The sequence below is a fragment of the Cricetulus griseus genome (assembly GCF_003668045.3).
Source record: "Cricetulus griseus strain 17A/GY chromosome 1 unlocalized genomic scaffold, alternate assembly CriGri-PICRH-1.0 chr1_1, whole genome shotgun sequence".
NCBI classification, from domain to species: Eukaryota; Metazoa; Chordata; class Mammalia; order Rodentia; family Cricetidae; genus Cricetulus; species Cricetulus griseus.
In genome coordinates this window covers 209,778,552-209,794,277 of record NW_023276807.1, presented here as the reverse complement: position 1 = coordinate 209,794,277, position 15,726 = coordinate 209,778,552, and the positions used below count along the sequence as shown (strand labels likewise).

At 51.7% G+C, this 15,726-nt stretch overlaps 1 protein-coding gene and 1 pseudogene across 5 annotated transcripts; one reads left to right on the top strand and one right to left on the bottom strand.

The window, feature by feature from the left end:
- The first annotated feature begins 1,398 nt into the window (after positions 1-1,398).
- Ajuba (ajuba LIM protein) lies at positions 1,399-11,277 on the top strand. 5 transcript variants are annotated; one of them, XM_027390637.2, is made up of 8 exons: positions 1,427-2,666; positions 5,489-5,590; positions 7,156-7,223; positions 7,355-7,417; positions 8,422-8,552; positions 8,636-8,687; positions 9,366-9,434; positions 9,876-11,277. In XM_027390637.2, the coding sequence occupies exons 1-8, from the start codon at positions 1,631-1,633 to the stop codon at positions 9,999-10,001; spliced, it is 1,647 nt and encodes a 548-aa protein (XP_027246438.1). In that variant the 5' UTR covers positions 1,427-1,630; the 3' UTR covers positions 10,002-11,277. The 5 variants fall into 5 exon arrangements, with proteins under 5 accessions (XP_027246439.1, XP_027246440.1, XP_027246438.1 ...); XM_027390641.2 differs by lacking the exons at positions 1,427-2,666; positions 5,489-5,590 and adding an exon at positions 6,022-6,309 and having other exon boundaries at positions 8,337-8,552; XM_027390640.2 differs by lacking the exons at positions 1,427-2,666; positions 5,489-5,590 and adding an exon at positions 6,026-6,309.
- LOC113832723 lies at positions 11,258-11,423 on the bottom strand (annotated as a pseudogene).
- Between the last annotated feature and the right edge of the window lie 4,303 nt (positions 11,424-15,726).

The following is a 15,726-nucleotide window of genomic DNA, read 5'->3' as shown; positions in this document are numbered from 1 at the left end:
CCTGCAGTTCTCTTTGTAGATCAGGCTGGCTGCCTGCCTCTGCCTTCCCAAGTGCTGGGATTAAAGGTGTGTGTCACCATGCCCAGCAGTAATTTCTTTATTTTTGTTTTATGTGCATTGGTGTTTCACCTGCATATATGTATGTGTGGGGTGTCATAGTCCCTGGAACTGAAGTGACAGACAGTTGTGAGCTGCCACGTGGGTCCTGGGAATTAAACCCAAGTCCTCTGGAAGAGCAGCCAGTGCTCTCAACTGGGGAGACATCTTTCCAGCCCTCTTTCCTTATTGTCAATCATTGATCATTATCACCTCTTTCCCTTTTCCACCCTGATCACTTATATCTTCTATTCCCCCTAAGTTAATACATTTTCCCACCAACCTCTGTGACTAAGCCATGGGGAGGGTCAGAGTTAGGGAAGGTGTATGCTTGCCTGAAAATAATCAGACTTCATCTCTAGCCACCTAAAATGTTTGCTATAAGTTTCACTTCCCAACACCAGGAGTTGTCTCTGTCTCTGTCTGTCTCTGTCTGTCTCTCTCTCTCCCATAAGGGTGCATTAGTCCCAAACCTTGTCCTCGGTGTTTTTATGTACACACTAAATCTTCCTCTGTCGCTCTGTAGGCAGGGATCAGCCCTAATCATTTTCCTCTCTCCTTTTTCACACAAGCACATAAATCTTGTATCCTCCTACTCCACCATCAAAGAACCGTGGGTCCAGAAAGTTCTTTGTATTGCAGTTTATCTGTTTGTCTCTCAAGCTCTCAGGGCCAACTTGTCCTTTCCCTGTTGTATGAATCCGTAGGCCCTTACAGCTCCCACACTCCTTGCCTGGGATTCATTGCCTCTTAGAGTTATCTTTACATACAGGTCTCTGAACCGCCCATGTATCCACCTTTCATCTCCCTCTTATGGTTATCTCCCTGCCTATCACCTCTGCGCTGCCACCTCTCTCCGTCAGTCCTCACTGTAAGAAGAGTGTCACGACGTCTGTGTAGAGCATGCCCCTTCTTCCCACCGCTGATGGGAAGCATTCCACGGTGCCCCTCCGCACATTCCAACTGTAAGCAAAGAGTTCCCTTTCACTCATCCCCCGAACTCTTTCCTGTTCCAACTCTTGAATTTTATGGTCGTAGCTGCCCAGTCTGCCCCTTGACCTTTCACGTCCTGCAGGCAGCCCTCCACCTCGGGGGCAGCTACCCCGGTGTCCTTCCTGCGATGCAGAAAATCCTTGCGCGGACACTCCAACCCCGGGTGCACACCGCGCTCCGCCCTTCCCGGAAAGTAGATCCGGCTAGGCAGACAAAAGTTTGGAGAAGTTGGGTCGGTGCGACTGAGAGCCAGGGGGGCGGGCCGGGCGAGCGGGCGGGCCGGCGGGCGGTGGCGCGAGCCGACGCGTGGACAGACCTGCGGAGGACGGCTGCCGCCGTGGGCCCTGCCAGCCGCGCGCCGACCCTCTCGCCGGGGCATGCTTCGGGATCGCGGGAGCCCCGCACCTGGGCCGCCCGCTGAGCCCTCGTGCGTCGCTCGCACCCCGGGAATCCGAGCCCCGGGGAACCCAAGCCCGGCCTTGGGCCGAAACGCTGCAGCGTGCCGGGCGGGGAGGGGGCTGCAGGCCCCAGATCCGAGGGCATGGAGCGGTTAGGGGAGAAAGCCAGCCGCCTGCTAGAAAAGTTGAGACTCTCGGACTCCGGTAGCGCCAAGTTCGGCCGCAGAAAGGGCGAAGCGAGCCGGTCTGGGTCTGATGGGACCCCCGGAGCAGGCAAGGGGCGCCTGAGTGGCTTGGGGGGACCTAGGAAATCAGGACATCGAGGAGCTAATGGGGGGCCTGGGGATGAGCCTTTGGAGCCGGCCAGGGAGCCAGGGTCCCTGGACGCCGAGAGGAACGCACGCGGCTCCTTTGAGGCGCCGCGCTTCGAAGGGTCCTTTCCTGGGGGGCCGCCGCCCACTCGAGCCTTGCCTCTACCTCCGTCGTTGCCTCCTGATTTTCGGCTGGAGACCACAGCCCCGGCTCTCAGCCCTCGCTCCAGCTTCGCCAGTAGCTCGGCCAGCGACGCAAGCAAGCCGTCGAGCCCCCGGGGCAGCCTGCTGCTAGACGGGGCGGGGGCCGGCGGAGCCGGAGGTAGCCGGCCGTGCAGCAATCGGACCAGCGGCATCAGCATGGGCTATGACCAGCGCCACGGGAGCCCGCTGCCCGCGGGGCCGTGCCTGTTCGGCCTCCCCTTGAATACTGCTCCGGCGGGCTACTCCTCCGGAGGGGTTCCGTCCACCTACCCGGAGCTCCATGCCGCCCTCGACCGACTGTGCGCTCATCGGCCCGTGGGGTTCGGCTGCCAGGAGAGCCGCCACTCGTACCCCCCAGCCCTGGGCAGCCCCGGAGCCCTAGCCGGAGCTGTGGTGGGAACAGCGGGGCCCTTGGAGAGACGTGGGGCGCAGCCCGGACGACACTCAGTTACGGGCTACGGGGACTGCGCCGCGGGGGCCCGTTACCAGGACGAGCTAACAGCACTGCTGCGCTTGACCGTGGCTACCGGTGGGCGAGAAGCCGGTGCCCGCGGGGAACCCTCGGGGATTGAGCCGTCGGGTCTGGAGGAGTCTGCTGGTCCCTTCGTTCCGGAGGCCTCCCGAGCCCGGATGAGGGAGCCAGAGGCCAGAGAAGATTACTTTGGTGAGTAGGAGAGATGAAGCTAGGGACCCGAGAGACCCGACAACGCATGCGGCTTCCCAGCGCCTCGACGGCCCAAGTTGCCGGTGGCCGCGGGTTGCAGGTGGGGACCCCGGACTAGAAAAGGGGCTAGTGGGATGGAGGAGGGCGGACCCTGGAGCACTTGCTTGTTCCTGCCAGGTTTCTAATGGGACAGGGCTACTGACCCCTGGCAAATTCAACACCTTATTTTCTCGGGACTCTCCTTTTCCCCAAGCATCGGGACACCTCGGCTTGTCGCAGTAGGAGGCCTTGTAAGGAGGAGGCGCTGCGGGGCCGGGAGAGCATCCTCCCGCGCCCCCCTCGCGGCTGGGCTCCTGCAAGCTCCGGCGTGCCGCGCCCCCACCCGCTCCTTGCTCCTCCCGTAGGAATTCGGGGAATGCGCGGGGGGCGGGGCGGGCGGCCGCGTGCGTGCCGACTCCTGCCCTGGCGCTCCAGGTGCCGTGGGCGACGCCCGCCCGCCAGGCGGAGGGGTGGGGAGCTGGTGCTCGCATTGGGGGATGTTTGCTTGCTCCCGCGCAGTCGTGGCTGCTGTCGGGGAAATGGAGCCTGGAAGGGGGAGGCCTCAACTCCCTAGAATGGAAAGCGGGGACTCAAGTCTTGTCCGGTCAACCCTAGTCCTGGTGGTGAGGTGTGTGCCGGTGGCCTTTTAAAACAGGCCAGTACCTATCAGCCTGTTTCCCCCAGCCTTCGGAAGTCAGGGCAAAACCAATGACCACCTGGAGACCATTACCCTTGCAGACAGATACCTGCTCTGTGTGACTACCAGGTATTAACTGATTTTGAGTCCCGTCCGGTCCCCGTGTCGTCCCCCACCCCAATAACTTGAGCAGCGTTCAGGAAGAAGTAGCCCTGCTTTCTTTGCTGTTACTGTTGAGGAAACCTGGTCACAGCCTCTCTCCAGCATTCTTTTCAAGAAGTACAGATCGGTTGTTAAAGCTAGGAGGTAGGGTGTTAACCCCCACAGACATTACTTAATTATATAAAGCAGTTATGATGTGAATGTGGAGGACACTCCCACTCCTGGACTCTTCGGCTTTCCAAGGACCCTTGTTTTTCCACCATCCATGTCTTCCCTCCCCCCCACCCCCCCACCCTCCAATGGCTAAATATGAATAGAGAGAAGGGTAATTGGAAGTTCAAAGGTAGTGCCGTAGTAGGTTGGAAGGGACTGAGTTCAATACACGCACACTTTTTTACCTTTTGAGTAAGCGGGGGTGGGGGGTGCAGAGCAAATGAACTAAATCACGTTGCTCAGGGGAAACCACGGCAGTGCCCATTTAACAATTTCCTTTTGCAGTCCACGGGAGAGCTGGTTTAAAAAAAAAAGTCTCACTGGCTAAACCCTTAGAGCCCAAAGAAAGACTCAAAAAGTGCAGTGAAATGGCAGGAAGATGATAGGTGTAGGTGGTCTGTGATCGGAGGAGGTGAGGTGAACATGCCCAAGCAGCTCCGTTGCTCTGACGGGACCCCCTGGCATGGCAATCTTGGGCAAATTTCTCTGGTCATGAGGTAGGAGAACACTTTTTGAACTCAGAAATGAAACCAGCTTGCCCCTCACAGAACCCTTACAGCCGGCTGTGCCCTAGCGCTAGCCTGATGGTACCTTTTACTGCTGTCTCTAGTTAGGGGCCCTCTTCCTTGGCTTCGGCTCTGCCCAGCTGCCAGAGGGTGGGAACAGGACAGGCCCGGGCCCATCAGTTGCCGCAGCTGCCGCACCAGCTCCCAAAGCCCTGGGCAAAGACTGGGATGGGCCCCAACAGGCAGGGAGTGTGGCAGTGTGCCGAGGGGGAAAGGTGGGGCAGGCCCGTTGGGATCTGCTCCCCAAAGACAGGTCTTAGCCCTCAGTCATGGGCCTGGAATTGGGGAGTGGAGGGAAGGAAGAACACACCCAGGAAAGGCTGGTTCCAGGACCAGGTGTATGTGTGTTAGTGGACAGTGCCAGGAGACACCAGCTAAGCCTTGTTTCACGTGGCAGGAAGGCCATGACATTACTGTCTGCTGTCCCCCACCCCCAATCCTGTATGCTCCTGGCCCCTGAAGCCCCCCAGCTGTGTCCTTAGCAGTGACTTCTAGAGGAGTGTTCACGAGGCCTGTCTGCACAAAGCACCCTTTGCTGGGCCAGATGAAGTTTTATGGATGGTAAAAGCGAAGTCCCAGAGAGACTCAGGGGCCTGGATTGCTCTCTTTAGAACGTTCTTTTTCCAGGTGCTGCTGGGGCCCTGTGTACCGGCATCTCCAACTCCCACCACTCTGGCCCACTTGTCCCAAAAGAAACAAAGCGTTTGAACTTTAAAAAAGTTTTTTTTTTTTTTTTTAAATTAGGTTCTGTGCTAAGCACAAAACGGGTGTTCAGAGAATATCCGTTAATTTAGAGGGAAGGACCTACCTAGTCAAGATTAGGCTGCCCCTATTTCCATTCCTTTTTTTTTTTTTTTTTTTGAGCCAAGGTCTCATGGCTTCAACTTAGGTTTCGACAGATGTGTAGCCAGAGTATCCTTGAGCTCCAGATCCTCTTGCCTCTACCTCCTGACCCTTGACTGCCTGCTTAAACCATGCACTATCACACCGTTTCCTCAGTGCCAGGGGTGGAACCTGGGGCTTTACACATGGCAGGCAAGCATTCTGCAAGTCGAGCTTGCGTCTCCAACCCATTTCGTCCCATTTCTAGTTACCCTGTCTTCTCGGATATTAAGGGAAATGTGTCCTCCTTGAGAAAGCTTGGGGATACCCAGATTTGAGCTGGGGAATTGGAGTGTGCCGCTGACCGGCTCTTCCCCTCGCAGGCACCTGTATCAAGTGCAACAAAGGCATCTACGGGCAGAGCAATGCCTGCCAGGCCCTGGACAGCCTCTACCACACCCAGTGCTTTGTCTGCTGTTCCTGTGGTGAGTGCACCTGCTACACAAGCCCCCCTCTCCCAGCACGCCCGCCCCCGCCCACCCCCGCCCCCAGCAGAACACTTTCATGGAAAGGAGCACCTGTCAGGACCCGTAGCCACCCTGTCTCTCCTGCATGCCTGTCTGAGTGCTACCTGGCTTTCCCTCCCCTTGCTGGATCTACTTTCTGGACTTATCTTTCAGCCTCCTTGCTCTTCTCTGAACCTCCCTTTTTCTTTCGTGCCTCCCTGCTGGCCCAGCCTTGGGCCCCCGCCCCACCTCTTCTTGGTGAGGTTTGGTCTTGGGCCGCAAGAGTTGCCTGGGGCGACAGTGAAAGACTGGAATGTGGGAAGGGCGGGTGTGGGCTGGGGGAATGGGGAGCTGTGGGGGGGTCAGGGAGGGGGTTTTCTCTTGGCTGGTCAGAGTTCAGCCACCTCACTAGAGTGGAGGCCACCAGGCCATGCCAAGCTGATGACATCACACTCCAGGAATGTCTGCTGCTGCTGTTAGCTCAGGAGGCCCTCTGTGGGGGTGCTCCCCCCACCACACCCTCCCTCACCTCTCATTATCCCTTCACCACTGCTTACCCATTCTGATTCTTTGGCTAACCCTGTAATCTCCTATCTCTGCCTGTCTGGCTCCAGCGCTCAGCTTTTCTCTTCCTCCCCCAGCTTCTGCCTGCATCTCTATGGGCTGATCTGGCTGTCCTTTTCATTGGGCCTCTTCCGGTATGTCCTCTCCTTTTCTCTCTCCCAAGTCATGTAAGTGAGCTTTTCTAGATCTCCCCCACCCCCAGCAGAGCTGTGGATTCAATGGGAAGCTTCCCCTTGTTCTCATGCCTTGCTTCTCCATGACCGCTTAGACCTATGGAGTAGCTTTGTGGATGTTGGTCTAAAGGGAAACTGTCTGCCGCGTAGACCTGGGAAGAATTGCAGGCTGCCTCTGACCCTGAAGCCTCTTGCATTCCTCTAAGCTCCCATACAAAGAAATTTCTCAAAGATGCCCTGACCACCAGAGAGGTACCATGTAGCAGGAAGGAGCTAGACAGATGTGAGAGCAGGGTACCTACTGAAACAAAGAAACCTAGGTTAGAAGGCCCAGAGGGCAAGGCCTAGGACCAGTGGTCCCTGCAAATCAAGTAACATCTGGTCAGAGCTGCTTACCTGGCACACCAGCCTGTTTGACCTTGGCATGGCTCAGCTCTCAGGTGGCTTCCCATGTGCTAGGGCCTGAAGAGGTGTGCGTGGCAGACAACCAGTGAAGATGGGAGCTCGAGGAGCAGTGAACAGAAACATTTGGCTGCAGTGAGGCCAACGCCGTATGGGATTTTTTTATCTTCCTCTTGGAGGCTGTGTAGGTCAAGCTGACCTTAAGCCCTTGATCCTCCTGCCTCTGTCTCCACATGCATACAGTGTTTTTGTTTGGGAAGGAAGAGTGCACAGTAGTTAGGAGTGAAAGCTGTAAGGTCTAGGTCCAATCGTCTTGTGCAACCTTGGGGAGCAGGGACCAGAGGAGGAAAAGCCCTCCATGGGGGCTCCAGAGATAGGCTCCAGCCCCTTCTCTGCTGCTTCTAGGACGAACTTTGCGCTGCAAGGCTTTCTACAGCGTCAATGGCTCGGTCTACTGTGAGGAAGATTATCTGGTGAGTGAGGGGCCTAGAACTGGCTTTGACACTGAGACACTCTTTGGTCGCCTGTTCGGTGGTGGCCTACCCATCAGGTTGGGTCGCATCATTTTCAGCGTGGTGACTACCTCTTTTCGTCCCTTCTCTAGTTTTCAGGGTTTCAGGAGGCAGCTGAGAAGTGCTGTGTCTGTGGCCACTTGATTTTAGAGAAGGTAAGAAATTTGCCTCAGCTTAGACCTGGAAGTGAGGGGGTGGCTTCTTAAACATAAGAGAAGGCGGCCAAGGGAGCCTATTACTAGATGATTTGTGTTCTCACTGGTCCTCCCCAGAGCTACCCCACATTGCTGCCCCTCTGCCTCTGAGAGCAAATCTGTAACCCTAGTCTCATCCTGCTGGGCTTCTGTGATCTGTCTGTACAGACACAACCTGCCCTCCAGCCTAAGCTAGATGAACATGCTCCCTTTTCTGCTACTGGTTAGAAACAGTTGAAACTCTGTTTTCTGTATAAAAAGGAATTGGAGCTGGGCTTGGTGGTGCAGGCCCTTAATCCCAGCAGAGCCAGGCAGATTTCTGTGAGTTTGAGGTCAGCCCGGTCTAGAGAGTGAGGTCCAGGACTACCAGGGCTAAACAGAGAGACCCTATCTTGAAAAAACAAGAGGAAAAAAAAAGAAGGAATCAGATTAGATTGGTGATTTTGAACTATGGCTGTCTAGTAAATACCTGGGAAGGACTGAAAAAAGTAAATAAAAATTCTGGCACCCTTCTTGAGCTGTAATAAAAAGTTAGGTGTGGCCTGAGGCTGCAGTTCTGTTAGCTGAGCAAATGCCTTACACGAACAGTTCTGGGTTCCAGCCTCAGCACCATTCACACCAGGCGCGGTGGAGCGTGCACACCTGTTATTTCAGGTCTCTGGAAGTGAGGCAAGAGGACCCAGAGTTTGAGGTCATCTTCAGCCACATAGTTTTTAAGGCCAGTCAAAGGTACATTTTACCTTGTCTCCAACAAATAAACAGTAACACAAATCCACAGGCCTGGAAGTTTCTGAGACCTTTTTCAGGTTTTTTTTTGTTTGTTTTTTTGCCTTTATTTTAAGACTCCTTGGTCCCCTCAAATTATGTAGCATTCTTCTAGGAGGACAGGAGGGGGTTGGAACATAATGGGTAGCTGGAGCCTGAGACTGAACGGAGACTGATCCTCCTCCCACCCTGCGAGCCAGATCCTACAGGCCATGGGGAAATCCTATCACCCAGGCTGCTTCCGATGCATCGTTTGTAACAAGTGCCTGGATGGCGTCCCCTTCACAGTGGACTTCTCCAACCAGGTGTACTGTGTCACTGACTACCACAAGTGAGTCTCACTGGGGAGGTAAGATGTGGGACCAGGCCTGGGCATCCCTCAACCTCGGCTTATCACTGTTTTCTCTCTTTCAGAAATTATGCCCCAAAATGTGCAGCCTGTGGACAACCCATCCTCCCCTCAGAGGTCAGTATGTCTGAGTTCCGCAGGGCAGCCAGCACTGCTGCCTCTTGGGAGGAGATGGGGACATGCAGCCTGGCCTCCCTTGGGAAGTGGTACTTCTGAGGAATGTACATTCCATGAAGATTCCCGTGTGACTCTGCTCTTGGGGTCACCACCCTGACCTAAACTTCCGGACCCAGACATGTCCGATAGTCTTGCTGGACCCAGGCTAGATTTTGTCCCTGTCCAGAGAACAAGACTCTCAATGTCACCAGATACAGGGACTAAAAAAGGGTGAAACTATCGTTAAGTTGGTAAAGATGGGGTCAGAGATTATTTAAGTTCTGTAGGCAGAGGGTGTGCCTAGGAGAAAAGCCAAAAGCCTTTCTTTGATTGACTTGTGTTCAGCCATACCTTTCCGCACCCCTCCCCCCTTCCCCTGCTTGTCTACACCTGTGAGCAGCAGGTAAGGCTGAGCCCTTATATATAGAGAGAGAGCCGCACGCATGGAGGCATTTTGTTCCCAGAGCAGTGCCGTGTTAGGAGTTGCTCAAACATCTCAAGAGCTACATGGCATTGTATCCAACTGCAGAGAGGCCTTTTGCATGACCTGCCTGTTGGATTGGGAGGGTTCTGTGTGGGGGATGATGACTTGGGGGACACTATACTGTGCTCACCCCCATGGGGCTCTACATGTTTCAGGGCTGTGAGGACATCGTGAGGGTGATATCCATGGACCGTGATTATCACTTTGAGTGCTACCACTGTGAGGTGAGTATTGGGGTACAGGGCTGATGGATGAAAATTGGAATTTGGGGAGAGTCAGTCTTGGAACAGGTGGGCATCTGTGGAAGTGGTACTGGACACAGAAAACTAGGACACTATTGTGACCTATGTCCAGTCTCGTCTTCTAGCTACTCTTCCTGATCCTAGTTGTTTAGATCTTTTTGGATGTGACTTCCCTGGGGTGAACTAACTGCTGGAGATGGGGTTTGTGTCATTATTTCTGCAACAGCAGCGACACCTGGTGTCCAGATGAAGTGTTTCTGGGGTCTTCACTTTTGTCCTGTCCACCCTTTCTCCCTTCCCCCTCCCTGCCTTGCCCCCATCCTTCCGGTCATTGACTAGTAGTCTGATGCTGAGCCAGACAGCCTCCTAAGATGGCCTCAGTATGTAGGGAGCCTGGGCTGAGGAGAACTCGTTCCTTCCTAGGACTGCCGCATGCAGCTGAGTGACGAGGAAGGTTGCTGCTGTTTCCCTCTTGATGGACATTTGCTCTGCCATGGCTGTCACATGCAGCGGCTCAGTGCCCGACAGCCCCCTGCCAATTATATCTGAGCTGTACTTCCTGCTGCTACCATCACCCCTGTGGAGAAATTCTCTGGCCAGTTGAGGCAAGGAATGCATTCTGCAATCCTTGTGAAGAGTTCTCTGGGGAGGCCCCAAAGGCCAGAGACCCAAAGATCCTAACATTCCAAATAGGCTGTGGAGGAGGGACCTTCTGATTGCCAGGAGGGTTGGCTGGTCTTCCTTGTGTGCAGCCTGGGCTGTGCAAATGCCTCCTAGCACACACGAGCGGGTTTCAGTACTTCCCAACATCAGATTCTGTTGTATATCTCCAGTGTATGTTTCTATAAATTCAAGCAACGTCCCAGCGCTGGATCACTCGAGAGGGCATCACAGAAACCACCCCCAGTCTGTTGTACCCTACACAAGGGGTCAGCCAGGCCTTTCCCACAGTGCCCTATCTTTGCATGAAGGGCTGGGAGCCCTGGACTTCATGATGAGTCATTTCTTGGCTGTCTCCCTAAGGACTAGAGAGCTTCCCATATGTCTGCTGGGACTGGGACCAGCTCTGGGGGTGCTGCTGCCCGTGTTGCCTGTTTCTCAGGGACCTGGGGAGGCTGAGTGGGGCCTGTCCTTGGTTGCTGTTTTGCTCAGATGGGGGAAGTAATGAGCAGGTCTCTGGGTGTGAAGCTTCCTGGGTGGAATGTCCAGGAAGCTTCAGGCTGGCCCCACGCGGGGTTGAAGTGCACTGAGCCCTCTAGCCCAGCATGTGTGGATGCGTTTGTATCCGCGTGTGCCTGTGCACCTCCCTCGGGGACTCCTTTTTTCTCAGGTGACTTTTACACTTAGTTCTCTAGCAGTAGCTTATCGTTGGAGGCCCACACACATCTAGGGATTGAGCATTGGATCTGTTACAGCCCCACAGCTCAAGGCTTTGGGGAAGCTGGAGAGAACAAAATGGTTTGACTTGGTTCTAGTCCGCTTGGCTGAGGCTTGAATTCACCTAAGTCTGGATGTGGCGAAGTCAGTTCACTTGCTGGCTGAAAGTTCAATTCATTTGATGAGCCGGTTGCCAAGAGCTCGATCCCCTTCTGAGTGTTTTATAGCCGCCTAAATGTTCTATTCTCTTCATTACACCGAGCAGCATTCAGTGGTCTCTGCCTGTTCATCAAGAGTTATTAGCAACCTACATTTATCAACTTTGTGGCACTTTGTAAGTGATAAGATTGCTCCCTGCCTTTATGCGCGTCTTTCCTATGTGATCTACTTTGCTGACACTTAAAAAATAAGTTTAAATCCTAGTAATAAATAACAATTGGTACAGATATTTTATGAGTGTGTTGTGGTTTTTTTTTTTGTTGTTGTTGTTGTTTTTTCAAGTCGTCATGGAGGGGTATTGGGAAAAGTTTTCAATTAGCAATAATCGTGCCTGGGCTAAACCTCATTGGCACGATACTGCCACTGCGCAAACCTGTGTTGTGTTTCTTACTTGGGTATTTGTTAAAAATTCATTTGTAAATAGGCCTTGAAAATGTAACGGAACTTCAGATGGCTTTGGTGCATTGGTCTGACTCTACATTTGTATTGTTAAAATGCAGTTGTATCATAGACAGTGAGTCTGGAAAGGACTGAGTTCCTGAGGACGGAAGACCAACCTATGGAGGTTGTTCCAGGATCACTATGCCAGCCATTCTGAGAAATACATGAGCAGGGTCTTCAAGTGAGGGAGAGAACAGACACAGACAGCTGGATACCACCTGGGGGAAATGTATTTTCGGACACACGTCCAGAGATTTGGATTGCTTGTTCTTCAGCTGAGACTTCTGCACTATTGAAGGAGTAACTGCAAGGGTCCTGTGAGTGGGACATTTTCCCAGTAGGTTAGGGAAAAGGCAAGCTTGTGTAGTTGTCCACTCAGCCTCTTGGTTCTGAATTTACCACAGGAAACTCATCCACCTTACTTTTAGCTTCTCTCTGTTCCCACCCATGGGCTCCTTCCCAACTAGGCCTGCACTAATACTGCCTGGGGCTCCCCAAAACTATTCTTGCCAGAGGGACAGGCAGCAGCCGGGGGGCAACCAGCTACCCTTTGCCAGCACGGGATCCATAACCGGTGAGATGATGTCAAGGGGACAGCAATAGGTAGACCTTTTTTGGCTAAGACCACATTTACTAACATACTAGTCCTGAGATGGAGAAAGGACAGCTCTGTGAGATGAAAGTTGCAAGATAAGGGTCAGGCTTTGACAGCTGATCTGTGCTCTTTGCTCTGGACAGCTCTGGTCACCAAGAACCCAACAAGGATAAGACTGGGGGACCAGTGAGGTAGTTCAGAGGGTAAAGGCTGCCAAGCCTGATGACCTGAGTTCAATATCCAGAACCCACATGGTGGAAGGAGAGAACCGACTCCCACAGCTGATGTCTGGTCTGCGCTGGAGCTGTGACATAGGTACACAGAACAAAAATGTTTGCAAGAAGAGAGTAAGATGGGACTGGCCCATGGGCTGGAATCTGTAGTTCCAGCATTCAGGAAGCAGGTACAGGAGAGCCAAATGTTTGCGACCGGGAGCCTGAAGAGATGGTTCAGCTTAGTTAACAGTACTTGATGCTCTGATGCAGGACTCAGGTTCTCCTCCCAGCACCCACATCGTAGCTTTCAATCTTCATAACTCAAGTTCCAGGAGTTCCGATGCCTTCTGACCTCAGATGCCAGGCATAAATGTGGTGCATAGACATATGTAGAGAAAACACTCCTTCACATAAAAAAAAATTCTGGCCTCTAGCATAATGCTATATGCCTGCAGTTCTAGCGAGGGGGTGGGAGTGGGGCTGAGACAGGAGGAACAAAAGTTTGAGGCCAACCTGAGCTAAAAGCTGATGGCTAGGATGTAGCTTGATGGAACAGTATTGCCTAGCACACACCCCATCACTAATGGCTGGAGGTGGGCATGTGGGCCTTTGCCTTTTTCTTTTATAGAGTCTTGACTTCTTCCTGGAGCTCTTGAAGCCAGGAGAATTACAAATAAAGAATTATAAATTACTTACAACAGGGCCACTTCAGGAGATAGTAAGCTGCTTCCCAGTACATAAGCCTGTTGTATGCAGTCTTTCAGATGGTACCTTTTTTTGGTTTTGTTTTGTTTGCTTGTTTTTTAAGACAGGGTTTCTCTGTGAAATAGTCCCGACTCTCCTATAACTCACTCTGTATATCAGGCTGGCCTCTAACTCACAGAGATCTGCCGGCCTCTGCCTCCTGAGTGCTGGAATTAAAGGTGTGTGCCACCACCGCCCGGCTTCATTTTGAGAGTCTTTAAAACAGTTTTTTCACTTTATGAATGTTTTGCCTGGGTGTATGTAAGTGCACCCCATCTGCCTGGTGCTCTCAGACAATGGAAGAGGAAATGAACAGATCCTGAGAATCCAACCTAGGTCCCCTGAAAAAGCAGCTAGCACCCTTAAATGCTGAGCCACTTCCCTAGCCCTTGTTTTAAGTGTGTGTGTGCACCTGCACAAAAAAGGCCAAAAACTGGTGTCAGATACCCAGGAGCTGGAGTTGCATTCAGTTGTAAGCCATCTGATGTGGATATGCTGGGAACTGAACTCAGTCCTCTATATGGGCAATAAGCATTCTTACCTACTGAGCCATCAATCATCTCTCCAGTACTGGAAAACTTTTTTTTGTTTTGTTTTTTGGTTTTTGAGACAGGGTTTCTCTGTGGCTTTGGAGGCTGTCCTGGAACTAGCTCTTGTAGACCAGGCTGGCCTGGAACCCACAGAGATCCGCCTGCCTCTGCCTCCCAAGTGCTGGGATTAAAGGCGTGTGCCACCAATGCCCGGATGGAAAACACTTTTATACACTGTTTTTGAAGCACCCATACTTGAAAGCTGACCTTGCTCAGTTCAGTGGCCTTATGATGAGGCTTCCAGAAGGGTCTAATCAAGCTGGGCATAGTGGCACACACCTTTAATGGCAGCACTCAGGAGGCAGAGGTGGATGAATCTCTGTAAATTCAAGGCCAGCCTGGTCTACAAAGCAAAGTTCTAGGACAGCTAGGGCTGGAAAAAAAAAAAAAAAGAAGAAGACTCTAATCAACTTCACTCCTCTTTGTTCTGTCTGTCCCCTCTGACTTTGCTGATTGGGTCTCAGCTATGACAGTCATAAAGGATCCTAGTAAATCCACTGCCAGTTTTGGTTATAAAGGAGTAAGTCTTGGCCTTGAAAATAATAGCAGATGGCTAGGCCCTGGCATGCCTGCAATCCAGCACTCAGAAGAGAGGTAGGAAGCTATTGAAATTGAGGCCAGCCTGTACTACATAGAGAGAACTTGTTTCTTTCTATTTTTAAATATTTATTGATTTTATTATTTTATGTGCATGTGTGTGCACCTCATGCATGCCTGGTGCTGGCAGAGGTCAGATGAGGGCTTCAGATCCTCAGGAACTGGAGTTACAGATGGCTGTGAGCCACCATGTGGGAGATGGGAATTAAACCTGGATCCTCTGTAAGAGCAACAAACTCTCTTGACAGCTGAGCCAACTCTCCAGGTTCCAGACCTTGTTTCTAAAGTGAAATAACAATTAGCTGAGGGCAGATTAAGGAAGTCCATGAATGCCCAAATAAAAGAATAACAAATATTTATTTGGGGAGCATTCACATAATGAAGGTAAAGAGCCACAGAAGTCTCCTGTCCTGGAAGCACAGGATGCTGCTTTCAGGTCTCTGACCACCACCCAAGAGAGAGCGAGAGAGACCCGGATCATGTCCATACACCAAGCCACTCCCTAAGCCCAGTACCCCATTTTGGGCAGAATGAATTCCCACCAACATTAGCTGTAAATGGATGTTTCCTGTCCTGAATGCTGGTTCCAAATAAACATACAGCTACTTATGTGAATTATGAATGCTGGGCCAATAGCTCAGGCTTATTACTAACTAGCTCTTGCATTTTAAGTTAACTCATATCCTTAAGCTCTGCCACCTGGTGGTACCTTCATTAGCATGGCACATTCATCTCCTGCTCCCTCTGCAACTGGCTGGTGACCCTGACTCCACCCTTCTCTTTCCATCATTCTTAGTTTGGTGGACCTGCATAAACTTCCTGCCTGGCTACTGGCCAGTCAGCATTTTTTTAAAAGATTTTATTTATTATTCATACAACATTCTGCTTCCATGTATATCTGCACACCAGAAGAGGGCACCAAATCTCATTATAGATGGTTGTGAGCCACTATGTGGTTGCTGGGAATTGAACTCAGGACCTCTGGAAGAGCAGTCAGTTCTCTTAACCTCTGAGCCATCTCTCCAGCCCCCAATCAGCATTTTATTAAAACAATTCAAGTGACAAATCTTTACAGGGTACAAGAGGATTATTCCACAGCATTTCCCCCTTTTTGTCTAATTAAAAAGGTTTTAGCTTTAACATAGGAAGATTATTTATATACAACAATAACAGTTATCAAGTAGGAATTACAGTTACAATATCCAGACTATTTGTATTTGACAAAATTAGAGAAACTACTCTATTATCTATCTTCTCTTTGTGAGTCCAAAACTTTGTATAGTTAATTTATTTTTTATCATAACTATAGAAAATTATAACTATCTCGTCTGGAACTCCATCAAAGACCAGAGAAGGAAGGAAATAATATTATCTAAGTAAGCAGGAAGTGAGAGCAAGCAACTTTCAAAAAATGTGAGAAATGATAGAAGCAGCTGGCTGCCTGGACAGTCACCCAAGGTTCCTCTGTAAAGTTGGGGCATCCATTTTTGGCCTAC